The sequence below is a fragment of the Ptychodera flava genome, chromosome 16, assembly GCF_041260155.1.
Source record: "Ptychodera flava strain L36383 chromosome 16, AS_Pfla_20210202, whole genome shotgun sequence".
Lineage (NCBI taxonomy): Eukaryota > Metazoa > Hemichordata > Enteropneusta > Ptychoderidae > Ptychodera > Ptychodera flava.
In genome coordinates, this window is record NC_091943.1 from 25,811,212 (window position 1) to 25,837,988 (window position 26,777).

Consider the following 26,777-nt stretch of genomic DNA (forward strand, 5'->3'; position numbering starts at 1 on the left):
GGTGTAATATCTACAGTCCTCAGTCATGTTCGAATCAGTAATATTTCTGAGGACTTCCAAAATTTCGAGTTCGAATCTAAGGTAGACCACACTGAGCAAGATTGTCCCATCAAAGGTGAAACCGCCGCAAAAGTGCAGAAAAAGACCATTTTGCAAGACTTTTTAACGACAGAAAAGATAGTCTTATGTATGCAACAAACGTTCTTGATTAAACAAAACGAACACCCGATGAATCCAAAGGAAATGCTTAACGCTCAGCCTGGCATTAATAGGGACCAGTTTACTAAAGTATACAATCAGCCACAGACTTACAGACTGGACTACACATAACGTACTGGTGATTACAAAGATGATCTAACATAACGGCATCAGATAAACTCCGTCGGATTACCGGTGGAAAACGTCTTCATTAGGCTATCATAAAATGTAAATTCGCTTGTATTTTGCACTGCTTGGTTGCAAAACCGTGGTACAAAATGGCTGCATGGATCACTTTATGGGACAAACGTCATATATTTCTAATACATACTTTATTCATATTGATACAAAGAGTCTTTCAAACCCCTTGGTCATGCTGATTTGATGGGGAAAGGCACGAAAACGTGAGTCACTATCCTCATTCAAAGGTATGTTGCTGTATTAACGAACCAACCCTATTCTCTTGAAAGACTTGTAAATTAAGCTTTTACACGTGACGGTAAATGATAAAGAATACCGAAAACTTATTTAAATCTGACAATAGTTTTAAGACGATTGTTTCATGAAATAGTCACGCGATTTGATACAAAGTTAGCGTGTGTTATGAGCCATGTGCAAGTAGGTGCGTAATAAGTGTAAATCTGCAATTGTGCACGACTGAAATGTGACATGAATTTGGAGCTCAGGGTAATCGCGACGAAAGCCCGAGTGAAATTTTAAGATGAATACATTACACTAGGGTGAAAATAATAGTGGATTGTCGATGTTTTCGTGAAACAAAAGGCCATCGCTACACAGTTAATATATTATGTGTTTGAATGGTTAATACAAAAGGGGATTGCACCTGCTCGAAAACTAAATAGATTGTTATTGTGCATTACCGATCAAACAGTACAACGTAAGTGAGACAGCCCTGAGATGTTTCAAGTTGCTGTGGCTGTCTGTTCATCGTTTTTTTCTTTATTTGTTATCTTTTCAACGAATGAGTAATTAAATCTTCGGTTTCATAAGCACAAGGCGCGAACGTTTAAATGTATTTGATATCTTCTGTATAATTACGAATGAAATCTTTGGGTGACAATGCGTTTTAAATGCACAGAAATCGTATTGATGCCGTAGATTGACCTGTACTATTGTGAATATTCATATTCTCTGTTTTGATGAATGTTGAACTGAAACAATCACAAACATATGTTGTGTGATCAATGTAGAAAGGTACGTAAGGGTATTCGAAATATCTTACCTGATTCTTCGACATATATGACCACAAGAAAAAGGCCGAACAGGACACTTAATTTGGCGAAACATGAATGTATCGCAATATGATTATCCTCCGCCATCTCTTCTATTCGTGCAGAATGCGATCAACAGTTATATCGAACACTTCATTAAGTGCTCGTTTCAATTGTTCGTCATAAAATTAATTAAACCTCAACGGAAATTACAGAGAGGGGCCATTGTTCAAATATTTATTGTAAAACTGTTTACACCAGCTCATAAATTGTGAGGTTTTTTGCTCATTTAGCATTTAGTCAGTCATAAAAGTCATGTCTATATAAAAATAAAACAAATTCTGGCTGCGTATGAATCAGAAGCTGACTAAAGTAAACGTTACATTATCAGTATTTTATCAAAATTTAACATAAATCAACATGGCGAAAACAATTTAATGTGTGGCGCTTAAAACATGTGAGTTTTGTTTTAATGAACAGTTTTACTGTCCTTTCATAATTCGAATAGGAATTCTTGGTAATACGTTTCCTTGCAATCGCTTTGTCACACTAAAATATAGGTTGGTTGGACGTCCTGAAACTCTTACACTAAAAGGAAAAATAGTGGAATGTGGAAACTGTGCCACAAGCAGACAAAAATGTGGAAATAAGAGTGATATACTTTGTTAGAGTTATCAGTAACTGATGAACCTCTCTGAAGAACGGGGTATGGTACTCAAAAATTTATTGCCGTCATTATCAAGAATGAATATGTTTCGCTTGATAAATTTAATCAGCAAAAGTGATACAGTGTCGTTCGATCATTTAATATTTATAAAAATTAAACAGGTATGCAAAATAATTAGATCGATTGGTAAACAAGCATGTTTGCCCATAAAGTATAGTCATATTGCATGATTCAACAATTGAAAGTAAGATAGTGAAATACCGGAGCCCAAATATTTCAACCGGTCCCTCAAATTGCTTGAGATTACAGCTTCATCGTGCATCATTTCAAGTTTGTTTATTGATTCACAAACGTATAGGAGAACAACCTACGCCTGCATCTTGACGGACAAAAATATTATCAACGAGAAAAAACAACAAACAAACACATGAGTCTAGTTAACAGCGCAAATCATCCACAGGGGTTAAAGTTAAACCCCGTTCAGTTCTTTCAGCCATTTACAAGATTACTAAGTACTTGAAGTGGTATCGTAGATTTTTTAAAATTTAATTTATTGAATTTATTGTCCAGTTTAACCTCATGCAGAACGACTTTCTAGATAATAACACATAGCGTCTTTGTATTTTCCGCACATGCGCGTTGCTATTCACAAAAGTGTCTCTTGCAAAAAACGCGGCCTCCATTTGCTGTATAAAGAACTGCATACTTCAATCACCCTACTTGAAGAGAGTGGATGAAACTGGTTAATATCTCTGGTTGCATAGTACTCGATCAATGGCCTCGCTGGTTCAGACACTTATGACAACGCCTTTCTGTACGTTGTTCCATCAGCTAATTTCTGAGAAAGTCACCTTCTATTATAATTGGATGCACTTATGTCCTCTTCAGGATTGACCCTTTCTGTAAGGATTAAAACAAATGTGCGTGCTTAGGAGAGGAGGGTCTTTCTATAAACTCGTTGTTTCACCTACATATTTCATTACTTTTTCCTGGTTGGCGATGTCACCCTCGATGAGGAAGTCAGAGAAGTAAACATTCTGTATACTTACCACTTGTTGTGCTGGTTGTTTTGACTTCTGCGGAAAATTCGGCTCCATGATCAAATTAGATTTAAGTGACGGTCTGCGTTATATTTTATTATATAATGTGCATTCTTCGATAGACACTCGCCCGATGTTCATTTTAAAGTAGCCTCTTGGTATATACGTTATCAACAAAAGCAAAGATCATAACTTAATATCATACAGGGCTTATCCCTTGGTGTCGCGCCAGAGGTTAAGATAAGAAATTTTATTCCGTCTGAGGATGTACAGTCGACGCTTATACGGTCAGTATTATTATTGATTCATAGTTAACTTATTTGTCAGCATTACAAATGTTTCTAATGGTTTTTAGTCCCGTTTTGGGAGCTCCTCTACATTTTTAGGGAATATTTCACCGGGCTGCTACAACAATGCAAGGCAGGATGCAATAAACAGTCCCCTCCTATATATCAATTGCAGCAGGCGGCGACACTATGTGATCTACATTCACACAATGGGGCTGAGACATTGACAAATACAAATACTGTTTGTCATCCTACTCAACTTTTATGGGCAGTAGTACATCAATAAATACACAACGTGCAAAAAATAGAGGGACTTTGCTATACGTGAATTGCAATATGCAGCCACAGTTCACAGAGGGACTGTGATGCAGCGATGCATGGTGATATACATACACACAAAGTGGCCGAGACACTTAAAAACACAAACAATGCGTGCAATCCTATTCAACTTTATAGGCAGCTACATCAGTAATTACGCAAACGAAAAAACTAAAAAAAAACAAGTAAAACATATTTTCGTGTCTTGAACAAATATTTGGTAGGATTACGGCCGTTGAAATTCACTTTTAAGAATGGTCAAGCCCACAAAAATAACTAGCCCTACAAACGTATGGGTGGAGGGCAAAATTTTTGAGGGTAATGCTTACTGGTTAAAGTTTAACTAAAGTTACATATAAATTTGACCATTGTTGGTAACCTTTCAGATAGAGATTCAAACAAGATCTTTTAATAGTATTAATTGTATTCATTACAAAAAAAACATCTTAAATGTTTTCGTTCTTCCACTCCACTGTCTGTGGTCACAAGATGCATTAAATCGTCATTCGCAGTGATACCTTTCAAGGCCCCACCTTTCCGCGATACGATGAAGGTATGAACAAATTTGTATCTGAACGGTGACACTAAAGTGAGTCACGGATACACATGTATATACTGAGCTGTTGAATACCAGGGAACCGCGTTGTTACTGCCTCGATGCCCATATTTTATATAAACAGTTAAACATGTTATATTCAAGACAACGGTAGTGACTGCATCAGTCAGTGGTAACTCATGCAATGGTCCATACGCCACTTCAACATGTGTTGAGACAAGTTCATAAAACCATAGATGTGGCAGCGACTACTGTTTTACACCATGATTAAGATGTCTGAGCACGATTTAGCTGCAGTGCTGTACCTTGACATTTTGCCTGGGTATTTTTGTAGGACGGCAACATGCGCAAAAACAAAACCAAGGAAAAACCAGGCAAAACCTTGAGCGACAGCACTGCAGCTGAGCGCGACTAACCTTTCTAAGATCATGCTAAGATGTTAAGGACTGCCTGTGCAAAATGCTTTGCCCGCAGATGTGCATGGAGTTACATTGTATGTGCTGTCCTTTCTATCCACAGAACTGAATTGTGGTTCGATGCACAGCGCGCGCCTCTGTACCAAGCATTAGAACTTCGTACTGCTCACTGGGGACCTTTGCCATGTATCGAACCGCAATGTATTGACTGTGATTCAAGCGACAGGCTTGCCAAAAGTCAGCCAAAGTGTTCGCCATTTACTGGATTTCAAGTACGGAAAGAAGGAACTATACGGTTGCCATCAATATTTCGATACATTAGGCATCGGCCCCGGTCCACCCCCTCATAATAAATGAAATCTAATTAGCACTAAAAGTAGGCAACGGTCGTGGGAGTAATGACATCGACAAAATGCAAGTAGAGCAATGAAGAGAGACCGTCACGACAGAAACAGAGCCAGCAAACAATCGCATTAACCTTACTCTATTGTTTTGAACAGGTTGATATATGTTCATTTGTGTACAATAAGAATCCTTCAGAGCTCTGACGGGCACTTCTCAATATAATTTTATCGTTTTCATAGTAATCTTATGTATTTTAATGTAAATTGAGAAAATAACTTGGAAAATCATTATCATAAGAAGAAAACGAGTGAGAGATCTGTCAGGTGATTACAATAGGGATAATAAATCGGCAAGTTTGAAAACAACATTACCCGCAATGAAATTTTTCTTTCACGCCACTTCTGATGTCGATTATTAAAACCACTCTGAAGTGATCTATCGTCGATGTCTGACCATAATATAAGGAAACGTAGTTCACATCGTAGGGACGTTATTGGCTGTTGCGCAATCATGATGTTGGCGTGTCTCTGATTGTGAAGAACTGTCAAACGTAGCATTTGAAGAAACCCTTGTGGATGTGTCTAGAAAAATTGTTAATACAGCGAAAGGAGAGGTGTCACAAAGTTCACCACATTACACTGCACTAACTCCGTCAACCCACTCTAAAAATTAATGAGGTTGCACCAGTGGGTCTGCCAAGAACACGACTTGCGGAGCGAAGAGAAAGATTAGAGAGTCTCTCATTCGAATTCATTTACAACTAAACAAACCACTTTAACCTCTAGCTTTCAGCTTTTATTTTCCCCAACTTTAAAGAAAAAGCCCGCAAATATTTAGTCGGTGAACAGTCATGTTTATTTGTTGTAGTCGTCGATATCTTGACGTTCAAAAATGATCTTTTCTCCGGGATTTATCATACTCACATGACTACGATAACGTAAGCGACATCTTAGGGGGTTTAAACATCTCGTGTATCTTTACAAAATTACTGTTTTGTCTCTGTCTGCGTTGCTAAGCATACAGCACACCTGGAAAACTGAAAGAGAGCATGTACTTCCCTTCCCCTTCTAAGGTAAACAGATAAAAAAAGAATGATACAATATAGAGGAGACACGATTTCGAATGATTGATGGCACTGAAAACAAAAATGACAGGCCACCATGGAATTATGGTTATTGCTATGCGCGTACTTTGTTGTCATTTAAAAGGAAATGACTTACACGAGTGCCTCAATTAGTGAAATTTACTGACATTTAATATCTTTCGGAGGATAAGCTCTCTTTCTCTTTCACATCAATTCCTACATCGCGTGACTAGAACTTCTGTTTAATCAGTTAAAAATAAACACAAAAGGCTATTTCGACTGGTTCAACAAGGTAATTAAGATATGTCTAAGATACTACGCACCTCGAGATTGAAAGATCCACACTTTTGGTTAAATTTACCTCGAATATCTTGCAACCATTCTTTTTCCGAAATCGACAATAAAAATTTGGTAGGGGTTGTAACTGTAAAAATATTGGTACCTGAGACACAAATAACCCATTGATTACTGAAATTTAAATTTTGAAATGGCCGCCATCCTTGTGTGAACTCTGTTGGGAAACATAAATTTTCGAGATTTCAAAAATAAAACGATAAAAACATTTCACTCCATCAGTTTGAAAATGAACACCCAAGCCTGTTTAACAAAAAGTATGGTAAAAATGTGCGAGTCCTATGTTCTGTTCCTGGGGGCGCATTCTGCCTGAGAGTTTAACATTTTTAATTAGGTGAGAAAAGAGTGATTGTACAACGACGGGATGTCTTTTTTATCAATCTAATTGACATGAAAAGGAAACGTTTTCAATTCAACGTCTGCACAGAGATGATTTGTAACCTGCCTCTCAGACTAAAACATCAAGCGTAGAGCTAAAATGCGTCACACGTCAGCTTTAAACATGCTAATATTTCTGATAGACATTTTCTTGTTCCTTCGACGACTTTAATGTCTTTTTACTTTCGTAAGTACGACGTCAACCGAGCAAATTTGACTATGATGTCTTTGCTAGGTGACTGGGTGCCATACGTTGTGAGTTCGAATGCGATCAAAAATTAACTAAATTCCATAAATTTTGTGATGGAGTTCTGTACTTGATTGAAATTATAAAGAAGTTCCATGTAGAGATGATGTCAACGACATCTAAGTGCGAGAGTTACATACCTCTAACGCTGTTGGTACCTGCAACCTCTATCTGTTATGATACTTTACAATTTCAAATGAACGTCTTTTGAAGTAAACTGTCAAAATGAGAGACAATCGTCTGATAACAAAATATGAAATCCAAGTTCACCCATAGGACTTCAGTCATGTTAATATGCCATGACACTATTGAATGGTGATAGTGAGACAAAAATGTTCGAACCCTCTTTGAATTAATGTGTTTTCGATTTATTATGAATCAAGGAAAACCTGTGAATAATTTTAACTCGTTGCCATATATGTCGTTTTGCGGTAAGGTCTGTCATTGCATTATATAATTGTACACATGCTTTTATGGCGAGGATTAAGGAAACTAATCGCAATCATACCAATCCATAATCCAATGACAGTAGGTCGGAATTCGGAAGACAATAGTTGTAAACATAGACACAAAACAGCACAGAACAGACAGTAAATAGACGGTAAGGAAATGTGTTTGTAGAGCTCTAGTAAGAAAAACTGCAAGCCAAAATAAGCACCCGACTTGCGTGTTCACAGAAAGACACAGATTTCGAAGTAAACATGTCAAACCCAAGCATTGTCGGCAAATAATTGAAATTGACAGGTAGCGTCCTATTTCAAGATAGTTTCTCAACCTTTGCGTGACAAAGTTGAGATACAATTGACTTTCAAAGATAACGCTTTGTATTGGATTATTTTCTGATATTAGGGGAATTTGTTCCCAGTCATGGCATTTTGATAGCGTATATTCTGATGATTGTTTACTTCACATGCCTTCTACCTGGATAAGAGGTCGCTGGAAGCGTTCGTGATCAGGAATTTCGTATTGTAATATTAGGTCTTAAATTTCTGCAAGTTTGAGTTCAATGAAGGCAAAGCCGAATACATTACATTTTTTCAACACCTCGCTCGTATGATGACGGAATAGTGATTTTGCAAGTCTCTGTTATCTTTTCATTATCAGACTAAGAGGTGTTGAGTTATCCTTGACTCGTCTGTCTTCATAAAGTCATGTGGGAAAATCTAACGCTGCCGTGCGTATTGTTGTCGTTTAGCGCATGCTCGAAAATATTTGTCAAGATCTATGACTGAAGACTCGGTTCCTGCGTCCATGTGGATCCATGTAACTCTTTAATATAGCTAGCTAAATTCTTTGATCAATCGTATCCAACATTCTATTTGGGGTGCCGCGATTACTCCCAGCAGAGAGTTGTTCTGCTCCCAATTTGTATTGCAATTTCGATAACTGTTGTTTTATTCTTATTTCAATGCCCGCCAATATCCTGGTAATGCAACCGCTTAAAATTCTGAATACAGTTTTAAACTTTGCTTTATGGACTTTTAACGAATGTCTAACTTTGAAATTTATTCATGAACCGGTTGGTTTCAATTTACAATGAGATAGCGTCAAAGAGACAGTACAAGAGAGCTGAAATTGCAGAAGCTAATTTATGCAGATCACATGAACACATGAATTAATAGTGTGCAGAATAATATTATTTAGGCCTAATACATGTAATTTTATTGACTTAAGAAAAACATGGGTCTGCTTCAACGACCCAAATGAAACGTTGGTGGCATCATATGTGCTAAGCATGTTTAAATAGTAAGCTTAACACAACTTTGAATATTTTTTAAACAGTGGTCTTACATCGCATCGCCGATACATTTAACATTTGCTGTGGAAAACATCACTAATCAAAATTACATTGATCAAAATGTAAAGGCAAATGGTAGAAATATGCGTGTAATACAAACACATAAAAGACAAAGTTCACCTCATTTCGTATAAATCTAAAGAAAAATTCAGCTGCAATATTACTATATTCACAGTAACGGAATAACAAGAAAGAATATCATCTTCACGTCAGCATTTTTCGGTCGTCTCTGCATATTTTGGTATGTGAAATGTGTATCAAAAGTATAATATTAATGGCAGTCATAACAAATATCTAAAACATGTAGAGAAAGTTATTCAACAAAAACTGTACGTAAAGAATTTGACTTCGATTGAATTTTACTTAGTGTAACAAGTCAATGTAGATCATTTTCAGGAAAAGAGTGATTTCAGCAAAACTTGCTCTTACGACCTACTACGACTATGTTAGTTTCGGATATCAATTTCATCGTAAGACTTTTATAACACTCAATACATTTTAAGTACATAAAAATGATAAGCAAGTACAATACTTGATATTTTGAATGTAAATGATTTAAGACCATCCAAAGCAGAAGAATTGCACATGTAATCAATAAAAATCGAAAAGTCATTCTTTGTGGCGGTGACATAACAAATAAATTCAGTACGCAATATTTAGGTAAGTTGCCAAATGTATACTATTCTTAATTGAATGTAATAAAAGTGTTAAGTCGTGGATTTCAATACGTGATTTAATTCACGGTTTAACTATATATCTAACTGGAAGGACAGATTTGTTGTAGAATCTGACACCTTCATTTTGATAATAGGTTAGAAATTGAATGTCACGATACACTTATACTAAGTCGCCAAATATACATTATGTATTAGATAATTTGCAAAATCAAAGAGTTTTCGTACTTAACTTCATCATTATTTTTTAAACTTTTTTAATAATTCTACTATTTCCTGCTCGGTACGAATAATTAGAGTTATTGTTAAAACAGTTAAACGGTTACGTTTTTGTCCCTAGAATTATACTTAACGGTACACTTATTTTCTCACAAAGTAGACCGAAAGTCCATGCTTGTAAAATTTCACAAATTACTAATACTGCAAAGTCTCTATCGTTAAATGACAAAGCCAAAGAAAGGACAAGCTTTTTATTGTTAATCTGTTTGTAAACCTGACAAGATCTATTTTTCTATGATTAGGTTTGTAAACTTAAACCTTATATTAGGTGGATGACTTTTACAACAAGGAGAAATATTGAAAGCATCATCACAATTCCACACAATGACATTCAACTGACATTTTAGAGTAACTAAACGTCCGTACATGTTTGATAGGCACTTTCGGATTCGAGATGTTGCAAACGTCGAAATGTGGGCGAAATATCATCCCTAAAAATGCATATAATGATAACTTCCGTCAAGTTACACCTTTTTGAAATTGAAAATGACTTTCTTACAGTTGACCTCGCATACGTCTATTATCAGAGATGACTGAATATATCAACGCTGAAACATAACAACAACAACAGAATGGTACATGATCAACAGACTGATAAATATATGGTAAATATAAACGCTGACATTACTATTAACAAACCTTTCAAAAACAGAAAATCTCATATTCTATTTGATTGATCGTGACTGTATGCCGAATATTTAAATTTGTAATTAGGGCCACACACAGTTTTTCAGCTTCATACTCACATTGCAGTAAAACTCCGAATTATTCTTGACCTGTCGGTTAGTTTTTCAATTGTAGCGAAAATTCGTCTTGCGGTCGTCCGCATTGGTCTCTGACCATTGTTAGAAGTGCAAAACTTGCCATGGCTTCCTACGGTGATTGTACGGAGTATCCGCCATTTCTTCCCGCGCTCAAGATTACGTCAGCTGATTACACAGACACAACGTAGAATTGCTGGTGGACTTTGGTGACACCTGTAACAATGTCGTCCTCAATATCAAGCCTTTTCATTTTGCAGATGAAAATATTAATTTCTATTTCTCACATAGCGAACACACTATTTTTTTTTCAAGAAACATTCCTTATCATCGATGATACCAACCCGCTCATACTTTTGTCTATTATTTTAACAAAATTAATGCTCACAAAGGCTCACATTGCAGTAAAATTAGCAGTAGAATTATCATTTGTTTTTTATTTATGGCGAAAATTGAGACGCTTTTAACAAGCAGAAAAGGTTAACATATAGTTTAGTATCGCAGCACCAGTTTACTCAAAGTGTGAAGGGTTACATAAGTTTTGGTATTATCGATTAAAATCAAAAGGACATAGTCGGCCATTTTTTTATGAATTTTGTTTGATAAGAGATACTGCATATGTTGTTTGACATGTTGAAATATAATGAATGGTGACCATGCATATATTCGACACCGGTTTTGGACAAATTAAATGAAACCACCACGAGAATGAATTAATGGTCATGACCATTAATTCATTCTCGCGATGGTTTCATAGTGTCTAAAACAAGGGTCAAATATATGAATGGTTACCAAATCATTCAGTATCTTTCAACATGTCAAACAACTTAAACAGTATCTTGTATCAAATAGAATTCATGTAACATGGCCGACTCTGTCCCTTTAAGTGAAAAACTTCATACTATTTTATTCAATTGAATATCTGATTCTAAAGTATGTGAAGAAAGAAGGAAAATTTTGTTTTGCATTGTCTTCTTCAAAAGGAGAATTAAAATCATGACGCTTTCTTTTACCTTGCATTCAGTTTTCCAAGTTTTCGTACTGTCGACAGAATATCCACATCTGTGTTGTGTTGTTGTCACTTTGAAACTGATTTCATGGCCTGAGGATGATGATACATGAACACTTCATTCAAAATGTTTAGCAATGAACCAGTATTCGACATTTGGTGCGTGTAGTGTATCACAATGTAGTCGTGTAAGCACTTTGAATAAAAAACATTTCTTAATGTTTAAAAGTCGGCTACTTTTCATAGTTCCGTTTGATTTACATTTGAGATTTATTTATCTCCTTCACAATCGAAGTATACGGATTGGGAAGCACGAAATTGACGATTTCTTTGATGAATTTATTGGATGGCGTAACATTTGATCATTGGATATTACATCACATTCACGTTCATTTCAGTAACTTTAACGTTCAGAGGCTCATTAGTATTACAGATATCATAAGAAATAGATTTTGACTCACCGTGGAACAGATCAAAGTCTACGTAGTAGCTTCCTGTATGTGTAACATTTTCTTCTGGTACAAATATGTTTGCCATATTCCCTTCGAAAGCCACGTCGACTGGAAACTTTGAACCGGTATGGACACCTGAGTTGTTAGGTAATTTGAAAGAAACATAGGCTGTGGTGTTCTCATTGACTGGTGCTGATCCTTCCAATAATATCTGAATGGCGTGGAAAGTTCTTAAAACCTGGAGGGCAAACAAAAGCATATAAATAAAATATGTAAGCATATATATGAAGGACAAAGAAAACATACATATCATACGATATAAACATCCATAAGATAGAAGTATATGAAGTATATATTGGTATATATACATATATCTTTATATGAATATGCGCTTTCCTGTATGTCTATCTGTCTGTCTGTCAATAATGTCTGTGTGTTCGGGAAAGAAAAAAATTATGAATAATATTACCTGAACCTCGCATAGATAATGCGTAGTCGAATCGGATTCAATGTACTGTCCCATGATGACGGTTTCGTTTAATGGCGGGTGATGATTACCAAGCCATATGCCAATATCATCCGTTGCATTTTGTACTAAATTTAAAGAATATACACAGAATATTAGTCGGTCTGCTTTACTTTAATTAACAGTTAACACAGACGATGTTAAAAGCGTTCTTACATCACGGTAAGATATAAGAAACCATGCCCGTTACTTAAACATTTTTGCAATAACAAAGAAACATCATTTTTACTGAGAAAATTAACCTTGCTGTAGAGGAATCGATTTAACAACAACCATATAACCCAATTGCAGAGTCATCCCTTTTCCATGGTAAAGTTCAACTACCGAATATCAAGTTCATTAGCCAGTCCGTGTCCTGATGGTTTTCAATCATAAAGCCTATGAAAATAATGTTTCATCAAATAATCTGAGAAATCATCCTAGTACCTCACCTTTGAAATTCCCACCACTGTCATCCTTTAACCATAACGTCAAAATGTCAGTTGTAAATTGATGCATCGTGTTTTTGAGCTGATGGAGGTGACCACTTAACTGAAGTATCTGGAAAGGGAGTTACGCCGGGTAGACATTAGCATAATCAGATAAATATCCAACAATTCGTTGTAGACCAAAATATTTGCATATTTTGTAGATATGTAGATGTACCTCTGCAGTAAGTATTGTAGACAGTGTGTCTTATCACCCAGGATGTTCGGGAAGTGAAGAGACATAAGGAGTGATGAATAATTATGTGCTTTACTGAATCCCATGGATCGAGCTCTTAAGCAGGCAATCGGACATACTTGAGGGAAATGTATTTGATACAAAAAATACTATCTGCTCTTACTATTCTGGATCCAACTGTGTTTGCTGGCAACCCGGGTAGAATGCTTTTAACAGATGGTAGCAGGACACCAGTTACATCACTTATCATTGTAGTACTGTTGCATATACTTCCAATGGAATCCTTTTCAAGATGTAACACAAGTGAAGAAGCGTTGACTATAATACTGCCACTTCCCACGGGGGTCCTATTGAGGACAAACATCGCTACCTGTTCTGTTACTGCCACAACGGTCTCTGTGAAGGCCTGCATCTCCTCATAAATTAAAGACTTCTCCTCTTGGCCGTCGGCAAGTGAGTCAATAGCAGACTGAATTATGTCAAACACGGCTGGATTATTTAGGGTTAGAAAAACAAATTAAACAACATCACTGACAAACCCACAGTATTACGTGATCCTTTCTAATCATCTTTAACTGTTCATTTTTTCTTTTTCCGCATCAGCGTCTTAGTCTATCTATGACAACATTTGGAGATACATTCTGCTAGAAACGTCGACAGATATTGCAATAGCTTATTGTACTTATTGCATTTGTCCGTAGGTACATCATACAGTCCTGTTACCGGTTCCATAATACGTTCGACGCCAAGGTGAGTAACTTATGACATTTGTGTCAAATGCTTCACTAGATGGTACATTCGTCGCGGATAAGGCACAATACTGAGTGTTTGCATTATAATTATGATGCCTGACAATGTTATACAGTAATTGAAGTGCGTATAAAGAGTTGTAAAACACGCAAGGAATTCACTGTTAGATTACCAGAAAAAGATCTGTTGGCAAAATTACTAAGACACCAGAAAAATATGTGCAATGTTTTCCAAGTTGTTAAATGTATTAGATATAAGTCATGAATTTAGTTGCATTTATGTAGTAAATCATTTTTGAAGTACGGGAGACCGAGAGCGAATACACACATCGCAAAAATGAATAGAAACAGAAAAAATGCAGATATATAAGCCTATAGACAGTTATTAAAGTATTGGCATTGGAAACGCAGAGACAGGGGCAAGATAATTAGGGATTTGTGGTTGGATGGCAGTATCGAAGTTAGAATTGAAAGATATAAGTGAGTTGATTGGCAGTATGTTAATTGGATGAAGAGGAAAGTGATGGAGAAAAAAAGGGTCAAGTGAACGGGTAAACTGATGAACTAATGAGAAATTACATTTGGTTGATGTTTTTGGACGAATGAATGAGTTAGTGGCTTAATGTGTAAAGAAAATGTGACAAACCATGAATATGATGGGTACACTAATTAATGTGTTATCCGTAACTGAGTAAACACTAATACAAACCTTTTGCGAGAAGCACGCTGTCTTTAAGATTAACCTCTACTTCTGACAATTTGCTTATAAAGTTAAGTAAACCATTGATAATATCGATGTGCTATATATTAAAAACAAAAAGACGATTTATTAATACTTGACACAGGGCATGTGCATACGACTCTGGGTCAAATGACGTAAGTCCTCCTAATAGATATGCATGATATGAAAATCAAATATAACAGTACTTTTGAAATCCGATACACAAATAAAGTCATCGTCATGGATATGAGCAACAGTAAATCGTCAGACTCGACGCGAAGTTTTCTCGAGGATTATTGTGTTGCGGGCAACTATATTATACAATACGCGTTGAAGATTAGCTGTAGTTAAGCGTTCAGAAAAAAGACACACCATTAAAATGAAAAAAAATAATCAATTTAGAATTTATTCATTTTCATCAACAAAAAACAACGTTCGTCATAGTACCTGTTCTGAAATTTTCCGCACTGACGACGTGACAGGGGTTGTTGTGCTGAGCTACTCTAATGTTCTGACCATACCAGACCCTCGAGGTCTCTGCCATACGTATTAAAACCTCAATTTGAGCATTTAATTTTGATGATGATTTCCTGTTTGTGCGAGAAAGTTGCCTATCTTACCGTTTACAACTGACAAAATCTCACATCAAAGAGACTGTTCCACTCTGATTTAACAAATGCGTCTTGCTTGTACGTACGTCCAAATTTAATGAGTAGCCATACCAATCAATGTTACTGATGGTGATCAGCTAAATTTAAGCCTGCCGTATCGAACAGGGTTGTCAGTACCACGGTCCCTCTAAAACATGGACCGCGCTTTGCCTCACGTCTATTTAGCTTCAGCCGATCGCATTTGCACCTCTATATACCCTGGCAATAGTATTGCCGTCGTTTCAATAGCTCAAGCAGGGCAAGCTTTGAAAGTGCGAACATCGACTGTAGCCTGTGCTCAATGCAATGTTACATTATTTGTACAAACATGGCTTATTTTACGAATAAAGAAACAATGGCCGCCATAAAAACTCAAGTTGAAGGGAGGTACAGTTTCAAAAGATGTCGGATAGGGCATCGGGCTTGTCGATAAGATATCGGCAAAGATTAATGAATATTGGTCCCGGTACTCTAAAAGCCTCTGGGGAGACAGCACACTTACTCGCAATTCGTCCCATGAACGAAATAAAGTTGCTGCTTGACTAAATGGATGTCGATGTTAGTTTCAGTAAATTACACAAATTAGTCAACATCGTGAAAGCTAAGCTGGTCACGAACATCGCTAATGTATAATCGCCCTACGTCTTCTCACATTTCCCGCATCTATTTGACCAAATTGTACATTTACAGATTCGTCAGGAGTTGATCCTTCTATCCGACCGAAAACTAAACAGGAGGGACTGATTTAACATTTATGAGATGACAATGTGTATTACTCCAACTGGACAAAAGACTTGTATTCATAATCGAACGGTTTATTTAACAGATGTACGCTATCATTGTATTTAATATGGTGCACTTTACCTGTGATGAGGATCCATTTATGGCTTTAAGGATTTCGTGTAGCATGGCCACGTCGTCCTTTTCTAATCATCCCAGAAATGATAAAATGAAAAGGTACTTAAAGCCCCAGTGCTGCTAACTTTTGGTGGTCTTTTCATTATTTTTATTTTATAAATCAATTGCAACTTCTTATTCTACTCCCCAAAGAATGTTGAAACACCAACTATTTAGCTTGTCAACGTAGCGTCTATATGTGTAAAATGTATGGTTATTGTTTACATTTGAATTCTAGTTCGGGCCAGAAGTCAGTTTTCAACAATAACAATGCACTTTACACATAGGGGCTGAGTTGACAAGCTGGATACTGTGTAAATTAACATTCTTTGGGGAGAAGAACAAGGAATTATGGTTCACATTAAAAAAGAAAATGGTGAAATTATCATCAAAAGTTAGCATCACTGAGGCTTTAAAGCAAAGATATATGACGACCCTGCATACTTTGAAACGATGATGAAAAGGCTAGCTTTTAAATCCGCAGATCAAAGTAAACAGTTTTCTTATAAAGTTTAAAGTTATCGAAACAAAAGGTGTAATAAACTAATTTTCGAAGAATGTGGTCGTTTAAACATGTTTTCACTAATTATGCAGAGGAGATTTTAATAAAACAATTTTGCACACCGTTACCTTCGCATAAGTAGTGTCTAGTGCTGTTACAATAATCAACAACCCATTCAAAGTTTACAATGGACCTGCAGAAATAACAAAATAACGTAGTTAATTCACTTTTATCTTACTAGAGTAGACCCATTTGACGCACAATACAATGACTAGGCATTGGTAACGATGTATGCACATATATCTTTTGCTAATATTACCAAAAATGACTAAAACGTAAAGTAATACACTATCTACAAAAGTTCGGCGAGAATGTGACCTGCCTGTTCATACAAAGTGAGATCGACAAATAACAGAATTAACATTATTAATTTTGTCTGCACACTCTCGCGTATAATTGTGAAAGATATTGGTTGCGATTCCTCAACTAACATGAATTGCACTTGTTAAGCATTGGTATAAAGCAATATTTAATCATGTGCTATGATAGGAACTTGTTTAACCTCGGCTCGAAAAGGTCATCGATCTAGGTTAGCTAGGATGTTAATTTCGAGACGATTATGTAATGTTTCTGTTTTGTTCTACTTTGAAATTGCAACTGTTTTATAAATATATTGCTAGATTTTTGAATAATGCCTGAATTTTGTTTTAAACTGTTAAACATCTGACTGACAGCAAATGATTATATAGTTTAAGAACATTAAAGTGTTCCTCAGTTGACTGAAAGCAAGTAATTCGAAAAGTATCACAAAAAAGTCAGACGGTCAAGAGAAAGAATAAATAACATATCAATGAAGCTGTCATATTGGGCTACTAGCCACATCCTGTGGCAAAACTCATTTGGGAGAGATAGAGATCCGCAATCAGTGAAACCTCGAGGCGCAGTTATTTCGAGGGGGGGCTCATTATAAATGAAATAACTCAAGGAAAGAATTGAAAACCACCCTTTGTGATAACAACGTTTCCACATTAGAGTTACTAAAGAAGGAATTTGAAATAATAAAGTAAACATGAATAATAATAAATGAAAAAGTCGATAAATTGTTTAAAGATCGGGCTGATTACTTTCAGGCGAATTTATAAGCTTTATCAAATAACTTCATTCAACTTAATCATAGCGACAGACGTTAACGTTTTCTGGTAGTCTACGAATAAAGCAACAAAGTGTTTTAAAGTTGATGCTGAATATTTGAAAGTGCGAATGTCGGAAATGTTTAAAAATTCTACTTAATGTTATAGGAGATGATGTATTCATGGGTCACCGTGATAAGAACATCATTGCGTCTTTTGTATTCATAAACTGTACACATGTCACTGATAAAGAAAGAAAATTACAATGAAAAATATTAATCTGAAAGAGTCACAAAGAAAGTTGATGTTTATATCAAAATTACAGAACTCCCGTAAACCCGACAAGAAAACGTTCTTGCAATGCTGCAAAATGCTGGAGTCGGCATGACTTTTAGCAGTCCACCAACCGTCTGTCAGATTTGGGAGTAAATCACGGACAAAGACAAGTTTTAAACTTTAGATTTGACAACTTGGGGTTTAAACTCACGATACGTATATACATAAACCACTCTCAAGTGTCTGGTTAGGGGCAAAGGTTGCATATGTCAAAACCAAGCCATCGCTGGTCACAACTTCTTTCTTATCGGATATTCTTGCATCAATCCACGACACCGTAACGTAACGATCTTGTGCATGCAAATCCATAACCTTCTGACGTTTTGCGTCGGAATCGTCCTTCAGTAAAGTTAAACCAAATTTTTCGCAGGTTTTGAAAGCCTCCACCTGAGTTTTAGGACCAAGCGTTATAATGTCAGAGGAGTCTGTAAGGAAATGTACAAATTTCTTTCAAATGGCGTTTCGTTGGACGTTTAGCAATATAGCTGTAAAAGTCTCCTTTAAAATAAAGAGGCATGAAAGAACAAAATTCTTTCAATCTGTAGTTCTATCTGTCTGACAAGTTGTAGTTGCAATGAATTTCAATTACATGTCCATATTGACTTGGTCTGGTATATCGTCATTGCCAAGAAGAGGGTAATATTGGATAAAACAGTAACAGTGATATCTTGTGAATTTATGCCGGATATTAAAGTTATTTCTGAAGGAAAAACGCCATGGAGACATTGCTCGAATGGGTTTATAATTGGTTAATGTACTGTAGTATCGGAGTAGAGAAATCTAGTGCAGTATGCTACTTTTGTGGAAAAGAAAATGTCCAGACTTGGCATATCTCTACGCAGAGAAGTTAAAACACAGAATAGGCACATTCAGAGGAAGGAGGTTCAATTGCAGACAAACAGACAAACAAACAAACAAACAAACAAACAAACAAACAAACAAACAAACAAACAAACAAACAAACAAACAGTGTTTGGTGATCGTGTGCGTGTGTGTGTGAAGATACAACGTGCTCAAATTGTGATGCACAGGTGTATTTGCCAGATTTCACTAGTCAGTGCAACGGATCGGCGATGGTCTGACCAATTGGTAGGGTATAAAATCGATGTTTAACATTGTTCACGTATATTGTTGTTAAAACACAGCAGCAGCCACATTAGCTCCTACAAATATGGCTAACGATCTTTTTTAACAACGATCTTCCTACAATGCAAATATTCGAAATATTACAGACATAGTTATCACAGTAATTCATCAAAAAAAACTCATATTCATGATTGATCTGATCAGATATGATAATGCTTGGCGTACCTGCGGTTTCACACATGAAGCCCATACTTCCACTGCAAGAAGAGTCTCTCCATTCGCCTTTCCTGTAGTAGATTGAGCAAGAGGTTGGCATTAAAATGCATTCGGTACCAATATTGTATCATGTTCATTGATTATTTGTGATTTAAAGTATGGTTTTAATTGTCGATCAGAAAAAGAGGATCGATTGCTCATTTTTTGATTTGATTAATTATACATGGCATACTATCATGTAAACTAAAATGTTAAACCTACTTACATATATGAGTCATGACAAAGAATTTCAACAACAATGAAGAATAGAAAAGGGCAGTGTTGGACCTTACTTGAGATACAGACAGTCGCCTCTCTCTCTCGGGAATTTTGCTTTGAAGGGTTTAAACGACAGCACTTCCCCGTCGCTTGTCACCACAACACTTCTGTTGGTCGTTAAGCGAGCATCTATCCAGAAATTATAATCCGCCGCATGCTGCTCTTCCAAGGCATCAAGGATACGTTGGTGTTTTTCCACACTATAATCTTTTACCAATCGTAATTCGAACCGTTTGCACAATTCCAGTGCGACTGAGTGATTTGACCTAGAAACCATAACGAGATTCACTGAGCCAGTAAAGAGAGAGATAAAGACAAGTCAATAAATTATATTTGCAAACAGAATCATCTACTCAAAGTTTAGCAGTGTCATTAATATGGGTACCCTTTGCATTCGACATTGTTTCAAAATTCGCCACCATTCGCTTGTTGGTATTTGCTAGGCTGTAGGGAAGACAGGTACTTAGGTATTATTTAATTGTTTGGATAGCTCAACCATGTTTACTTTGTCCAGAAATGCCTCACTTTTCACTGCTGCTGACAACATGGTTACTGTGGTTTTGATTACTTTGTTAAAGTTTGCTGGTGTCATTGGCTCTTGAACACTGCACTGTTTATACCTTCGCTTAAAACACTACTATTTCCTTGTTGCTAGCGGCCATAGGCTAGGGCGATGTTTCAATTTTTCGTGAAGTGGAAACTCTTTGATTACAATAACTTCACTTTGACGATAAACACATAAGTTTTCCACTTGCTATAAGCAAGCTCATGATTTCTAGGAAAGATATGGTAATATTTAAACTGTTTATTTGCACATCTTTAATTATTTTTACTTTTGTCAAAACCACATTGTTTCTTGAGTGATAGGAGAATTGTAGTTAAAGTAAAACTGCTGAAGACTCAGAATTGATACAGATTATCAAGCAAATGGAAGGTGCAATGAAACTGAACAGTCTTCAAAAGAAAACGGATAAGCTGATAGAATAATATCAGGACTTATTTGACAACAATGGGAAACTGAAAGATTATCAAGTCAAACTGCACATCGACACAACTGTTCAACCGATTACACAGCCATATGGGTGCATCCCATTTCATATTCGCAAGAAAGTCGAAAAGAAACTTGCCGAAATGGAAGAAAACGATGCCATAGAAAGGGTCGAAGGTCCTACTCCTTGGGTATCACCGCTCGTAGCGGTACCAAAACCAAAAGATCCGAACGATATCCGAATATGCCTGGATATGAGACAATCCAAAAAAGCGGTAGTACGTACAGTACACATGTAACGTTGATGCAAACGACTCAACGTCGGAGTTACATCGACACCGGAGATCTTCCAAAGCACAATATGGGAGGCACTTAAAGGTTTACCTGTTTTCGACATCGGTGACGACATACCGGTATACGGCAACAGAGATACACATCTCGACAACCTACGCCGAGTTTTTCAGCGATTACATGAACACAACCTAACGCTGGACAAGAAGAAATGCTAAGGAATATCACCAGACACTGTGAAGGCAACTGACAACAAAGAAGCAGCACCACCAACAAACCCAAATAAGGTTAGAAGTTAACTTGCTGAGGTTAATTATTTCATCCGATTCATCCCCGGCTTAGAGACTATTACACAACCGCGAGCTAAGACAGCTAACCGTAAAAGACGAAGGGTGGGAACGGACGGAAAACATACAATGACGCACTGAATACTATCAAAGAAAAACTGGCAAGTGATACAATTATGGCATATTTCGATCCAAAGAAAGAGACCGTAATGGTGGTAGATGCAAGCCCAGTTGGTTTAGCAGCACACAAAAGAACAAAAGAGGTGACACTCCACGAGTACAACGCTATGCAAGTAGATCACATACGCAAGTCGAACAACGATACTCGCCGACAGAACGAGATGCACACGCAGTAGTATGGGCCTGCAAATGATTTCATTTATATGTGTAGGGCCAGAAATTCTACATTATTACAGATCACAAGCCGAAAGTCCACATTGTACTTAAATCTAAATTCGAAACCACCCGCTCGAATAGAACGATGGGCATTGAAGTTACATGACTCCGACTTCACTGTAACATACAAGCCAGGAAAAGACAACCCAGCTGATTACATATCAAGACTCCCTGACTACAACTCCAAGCCGAGCAGCAGACAAAAGAAAGTGGCTGAAGAATACATTAACTTTGTTTGTACACTCGCCACACCAAAAGATTAAATGCTGGCAGAAATCAAGGTCGAAACGATAACTGGCCCAACGCTACAGGCAGTGGCAACAGCAATTAAGATAGGACAATGGTACAATTCATCGACTAAAAGCGGTAAAGAAATGGTTGACTGGAAACAGATACAAACGTTCTACAAAGCTCGAGGCAAGCTGACTCTAACAACGACATGTGACTTGCTTCTGCGTGGAACACAAATCGTGATTCAAGCATCTCTACAAAATAGAGCAGCTATAGAATCAATAGGGTCTGCAAGATCGCCTATTTTTGGTAATGCCAGCACTGACAAACTGATTAACACGAGTTCTATCAATAGAATTTGAAGAAAGTAGCAGAGTCGTTGTAAAGACGGGCTTCATGTAGAATATCTTTGTTTGAAGTTGGTCCACATTTTCTTAGGAAAATATACGACTTCCAAACTCTTAAATGATAAAGATAACTTTAGGAATATTTTCTCGACTGAAAATACGGCTAGTTTTCAATCGGGTTCGAACCCACAACATACGGCATCAGTCGCCTAGCGGAGAGGCCACAGAGAGAACCGCTCGGCTAAATCTCCACTCCCAAAAAGAGTGGTTCAATAGCCGGGGAAGTTGACTGAGACCGCTCCACACGTTGTAGAGTTCGTGAAGCACTCACGCGCGCATGCTCACTATCACACATCGCACATACAAACTTTATCGAGGCGAAGAAACGAATTTCATTGCTTTAAATTGATTGCAAAAAGTTGGGAGGTGTAATTAAGATTATCAACACTAATCTTTAAAATTAAAATCAGCAAACAAATTTAACGATGGTCAAGAACTGAATGCAGAACTGAATATAGATATCTGTGGAGATAATTTAACCTGAAAGATTTCAAAGCACCAATCGACGAACTTTGAATCCTTTTGACATCTCCTGTACAATCACGAATGAAATATTCGCGTGACAGTTATATGCACCGAAATCATATTGACACGGTTATTTGACCTGCACTATTTTCAAAATTCACATCTTCGGCTTTAACGAATGTTAATCCAAAACGTAACAGTTACTTACTTAAACCTTTTGTTATTGATGTGGAGGGTAAGGAGGGTTATTTGAAATATCTCACCTGATTCCTCAGGATATATGGCCACCAGAAAAACTCCGAACAGTACACATAATTTTGCGAAATATAAATGTATCGCAATATGATTATGCTCCGTCATCTCTGCTATTCGTGCGGAATGTGACCAACTGGTAAATTGAACACTTAAACAACTGCTCGTTGTTTTGATGAATTACTACATCCCTGCTATTTGTGCTGAATACGAATTAAACGATTCAGCAACAGCACGTTGTCTTGATGAATTACTACTATGTTAATTAATGAAATAATTAAATATATTAAAGAGAGCTCCCCAAAAATTCCCAGTACATCAACAGCTCATAATTGTGAATTTTGCTCATTTAATATTTTCTCAGTCGTGACTGTCAAAATTTATTTATATACGATTACTTGCCTGCGTATGCATCAGCCGCTGACTAAGATAAACGTCAGTTTATCTGTATTTTTATCAAACGTTAAGATAAATCACTCTGTTAAAACGATATGTGAAACCAAAAACAGATTAACGTTCTTTTATGCGACCAATGTTAACTCTCCTTTCAGAATTCGTACCGAAATTCTAGGAAATACGTTTCCATGCGATGGCTTCATCACACAAAAATGTCGGTTGGCGTGACATCATGAAATTTCTACACTGAAAGACGAAAAGTAGAAGAAAAAATAGGACTGCAGACAATTATTACGAAAATAAGAGAGTTTGACTTTGTTAGGGTCATCGATAGGATATGAATCTCTCTGAATAAAGATCGGGAGTACATACACGAGATCTCGTACTCAAAAGTTCGTGACGTCTTTATTAAGAAGACAATATGTTTAGCATGATAAATATAACCAGTAAAAGCAATTATGTGTCTCGTTTGATCCTTTTATCATTTACTAAAATTAAACTACACACACAAAATAATTACATCAATTGCTAAATAAGCACTCATGCCCATCAGGTATAGTCATATTGAAATCAACAAAGTAAAATAGACCTTGAAAGACCGCAGTCCAAATCCAATTTCCAAAAGTCCATCAAAGTACTTGAGATTATGACTTCATCTTGCATGGACACGAAATTTCAAGTTGTTTTCAATTATGAATCACATACTTCAATATAAACAACCTAGGTGATAAGACAATGTACGAAGGAAAAATACTAGCAATATGTAAAAAAACATGAGTCCAGTTAGCTAGCTCTGTCATGCGAGCAGCAGGATGAAGTCAAATTTGTAAATGCATTTAGTCTTTCAAATTACCCGCTGGCAGCTAAGTTAAACCCTTTACTTCATGTAGTCATTTAAAATATTACTTTTTACTCGAAGTGGTCTGCAGATCATTAAAATTATAATTTATCTTTCATCATAACCATATGCAGTACGCCTTTCTAGCCGAAGGACACATGAAGTCTTTGTGTTTTCAGCATGGGCTCGTCATTAAACAATGACAGTCTCCCTCGCAAGTGAATAATTCCAAGGCTTTAACGCAGCTTGCATGTGCTGTGTACAGAACTGCAAATTTGGATCTGCCTACTCGAAGTGAGGGAATGAAACTACAATATTTGAGCTTAATCCGATAGCGATGCATATAGTATGTTAAGAACCTGGTTTGCACGTTGCTCGGTCAATGACCTCGCTTGTAGTGAAGGTTCAGACACTTGTAACGCCGCCTTATCTGTAAGTTGTTTCTTCATCTAAATTTTTGAACGTTACATTCTATTGTTTTACCCACATATTTCAGTAGTTTTTCCAGGTTGACGATGTCTTCCTCAGTTGATGAGGAAGACTTGGACAAACGTTAAGTTTCCTTATCACTGGTTTTTCTGACCAATTTGACTTTGGCGAAAACCCGGCTACAGGATAGATTTAAATTACGGCAAAATACTGCACAAACCTCAGACGTGCACTTTAGAGTATGCATTTTATATATATAATCTGCATTCTTCGAAAGGCACTTGCCCGATGTTCATTTTCAAGCAACCTCTAATTAAACACGTTATCAACAAAGGCCACGTTCTATTATAACTTAATATCATATTGGGCTCAACCCTTGGTGTTGCGCCAAAGGTTAAGGATAGAAATTTTATTCCGTCTGAAGATACACAGTCGACGCTTACCCCGTCAATAATAGTATTGATTTAAGATTAATGATAAGAAAGAATAAAATGGAATTCACTGTTACTTGCTAAATACATGAATAGAACTACTTCCCATTGCGTGGATGATGAATTCAATCATCTAGTTTACGTTCTGATGACAACACTTCCCACAAGCTACGTCAAACTCGGGCAGGTATAGATTTTTTGTTTAATCTGCCAAACAGTTGGACATACATTGAAATTTTAACCATGATAACAACCAAATGTTTTTACACTGCAAATTCTTCTAGCTTTCTGGCAAGCTGAATTCAAGCGAAATTCTCACCGGCGTATTTGTCGCTAAACCGATTGCTTCGTTTTCCCAAAATTGGCTTGCGTTTGGCATGTTTTCAGCTTGCCTACATGCCACTTTATTGAAGAAACTGGCAAGCCGACAGACCAAACTGAGTTTAGGACTTGGTTTACAGGCAATCCACCCTGTGTAAAGAGATTTGCCACTACTTTATCTAAAGAGCTTTAATGCAAACAGCATTCAAAAAAGGTTTAAAGGCAAGCTATTACTAAAATTTGGTTGCAATTATTCAACCTTTTCAATTTGTGTCAGTTTAAATTTCTAGAAAGCCACTATCTGGTTAGACTGGCATGAATGTGGTTGACTTGCAAGCCATCCATGAAAATATTGTTTCCTGTCATCAAGCCGGGACAGCTTGGGCGGGGCTAGGTGGAATGTGGTGTTGGATGGTTTTGTGTGGAGGAAATGGGACTGAGGACACCTTCACTGTCTGTCGTCCTTTTAAAGTCTATTCAAAATGATTCAATCTTCTTGCGTATACCTGGTACCCTTCATGCTGTTAAATTGCAAAGTCCTGTAACGAACAGTTGAATAGTATTCTATCCAGTGAATGGGAAAGGGATATGGCAGTAATCTGCCCAAGAGATCACACAGAGAAATGTGTTTGTGTTATTATGATAATTATTGACAAATGAAAATTCTTGACCAAGTTGTATAATTAAGGTAATCAAATACGACTTTGACAAACTATGCTGATAATAATAATCATTTAAGTACATAAACGTAGATAAGTAATGAGTATAACTTGATAATCAATAAAATACAGCAACACCTGTCTTATATAAACTATGCCTAGCATAGATTATTCTAAACATAAAAGTTTTTCGGTCAATTGCATATTGGTACAATGACAAATATTCCTCAATATACCAAGCACCCTTTCCATGAATATTTCCATTCCAATTGGAAGTAAACAGCAGTTTTTATCTTTATGTGGTAAATCTTAAAACGTCACAGGACTGTAAAGTGCGAAATTGCTGATGAAGAACGAAAAGAATACTAGACAACTGTTCAATGAATGGTGTAAAATAACATTCGATTCAAAAACATAGTGCATGACACTATTCAAATATAGTTAAAAAAATTACAAAATCCAAACTTGTATGTTGTGAGTTCGAACCCGATTGAACA

General features: G+C 36.6%; 1 protein-coding gene across 1 annotated transcript; it reads right to left on the minus strand.

Annotated features, from left to right (window-relative positions):
- Window positions 1-9,546: 9,546 nt before the first annotated feature.
- LOC139114983 (uncharacterized) lies at window positions 9,547-16,983 on the minus strand. The gene is made up of 9 exons (XM_070676891.1): window positions 16,932-16,983; window positions 16,269-16,330; window positions 14,743-14,833; window positions 13,448-13,773; window positions 13,053-13,161; window positions 12,565-12,689; window positions 12,105-12,333; window positions 11,648-11,736; window positions 9,547-10,850 (listed from the first exon to the last, which is right to left on the minus strand). Exons 2-9 carry the CDS (start codon window positions 16,311-16,313, stop codon window positions 10,794-10,796), a joined length of 1,071 nt encoding a protein of 356 aa, XP_070532992.1. The 5' UTR covers window positions 16,314-16,330; window positions 16,932-16,983; the 3' UTR covers window positions 9,547-10,793.
- Between the last annotated feature and the right edge of the window lie 9,794 nt (window positions 16,984-26,777).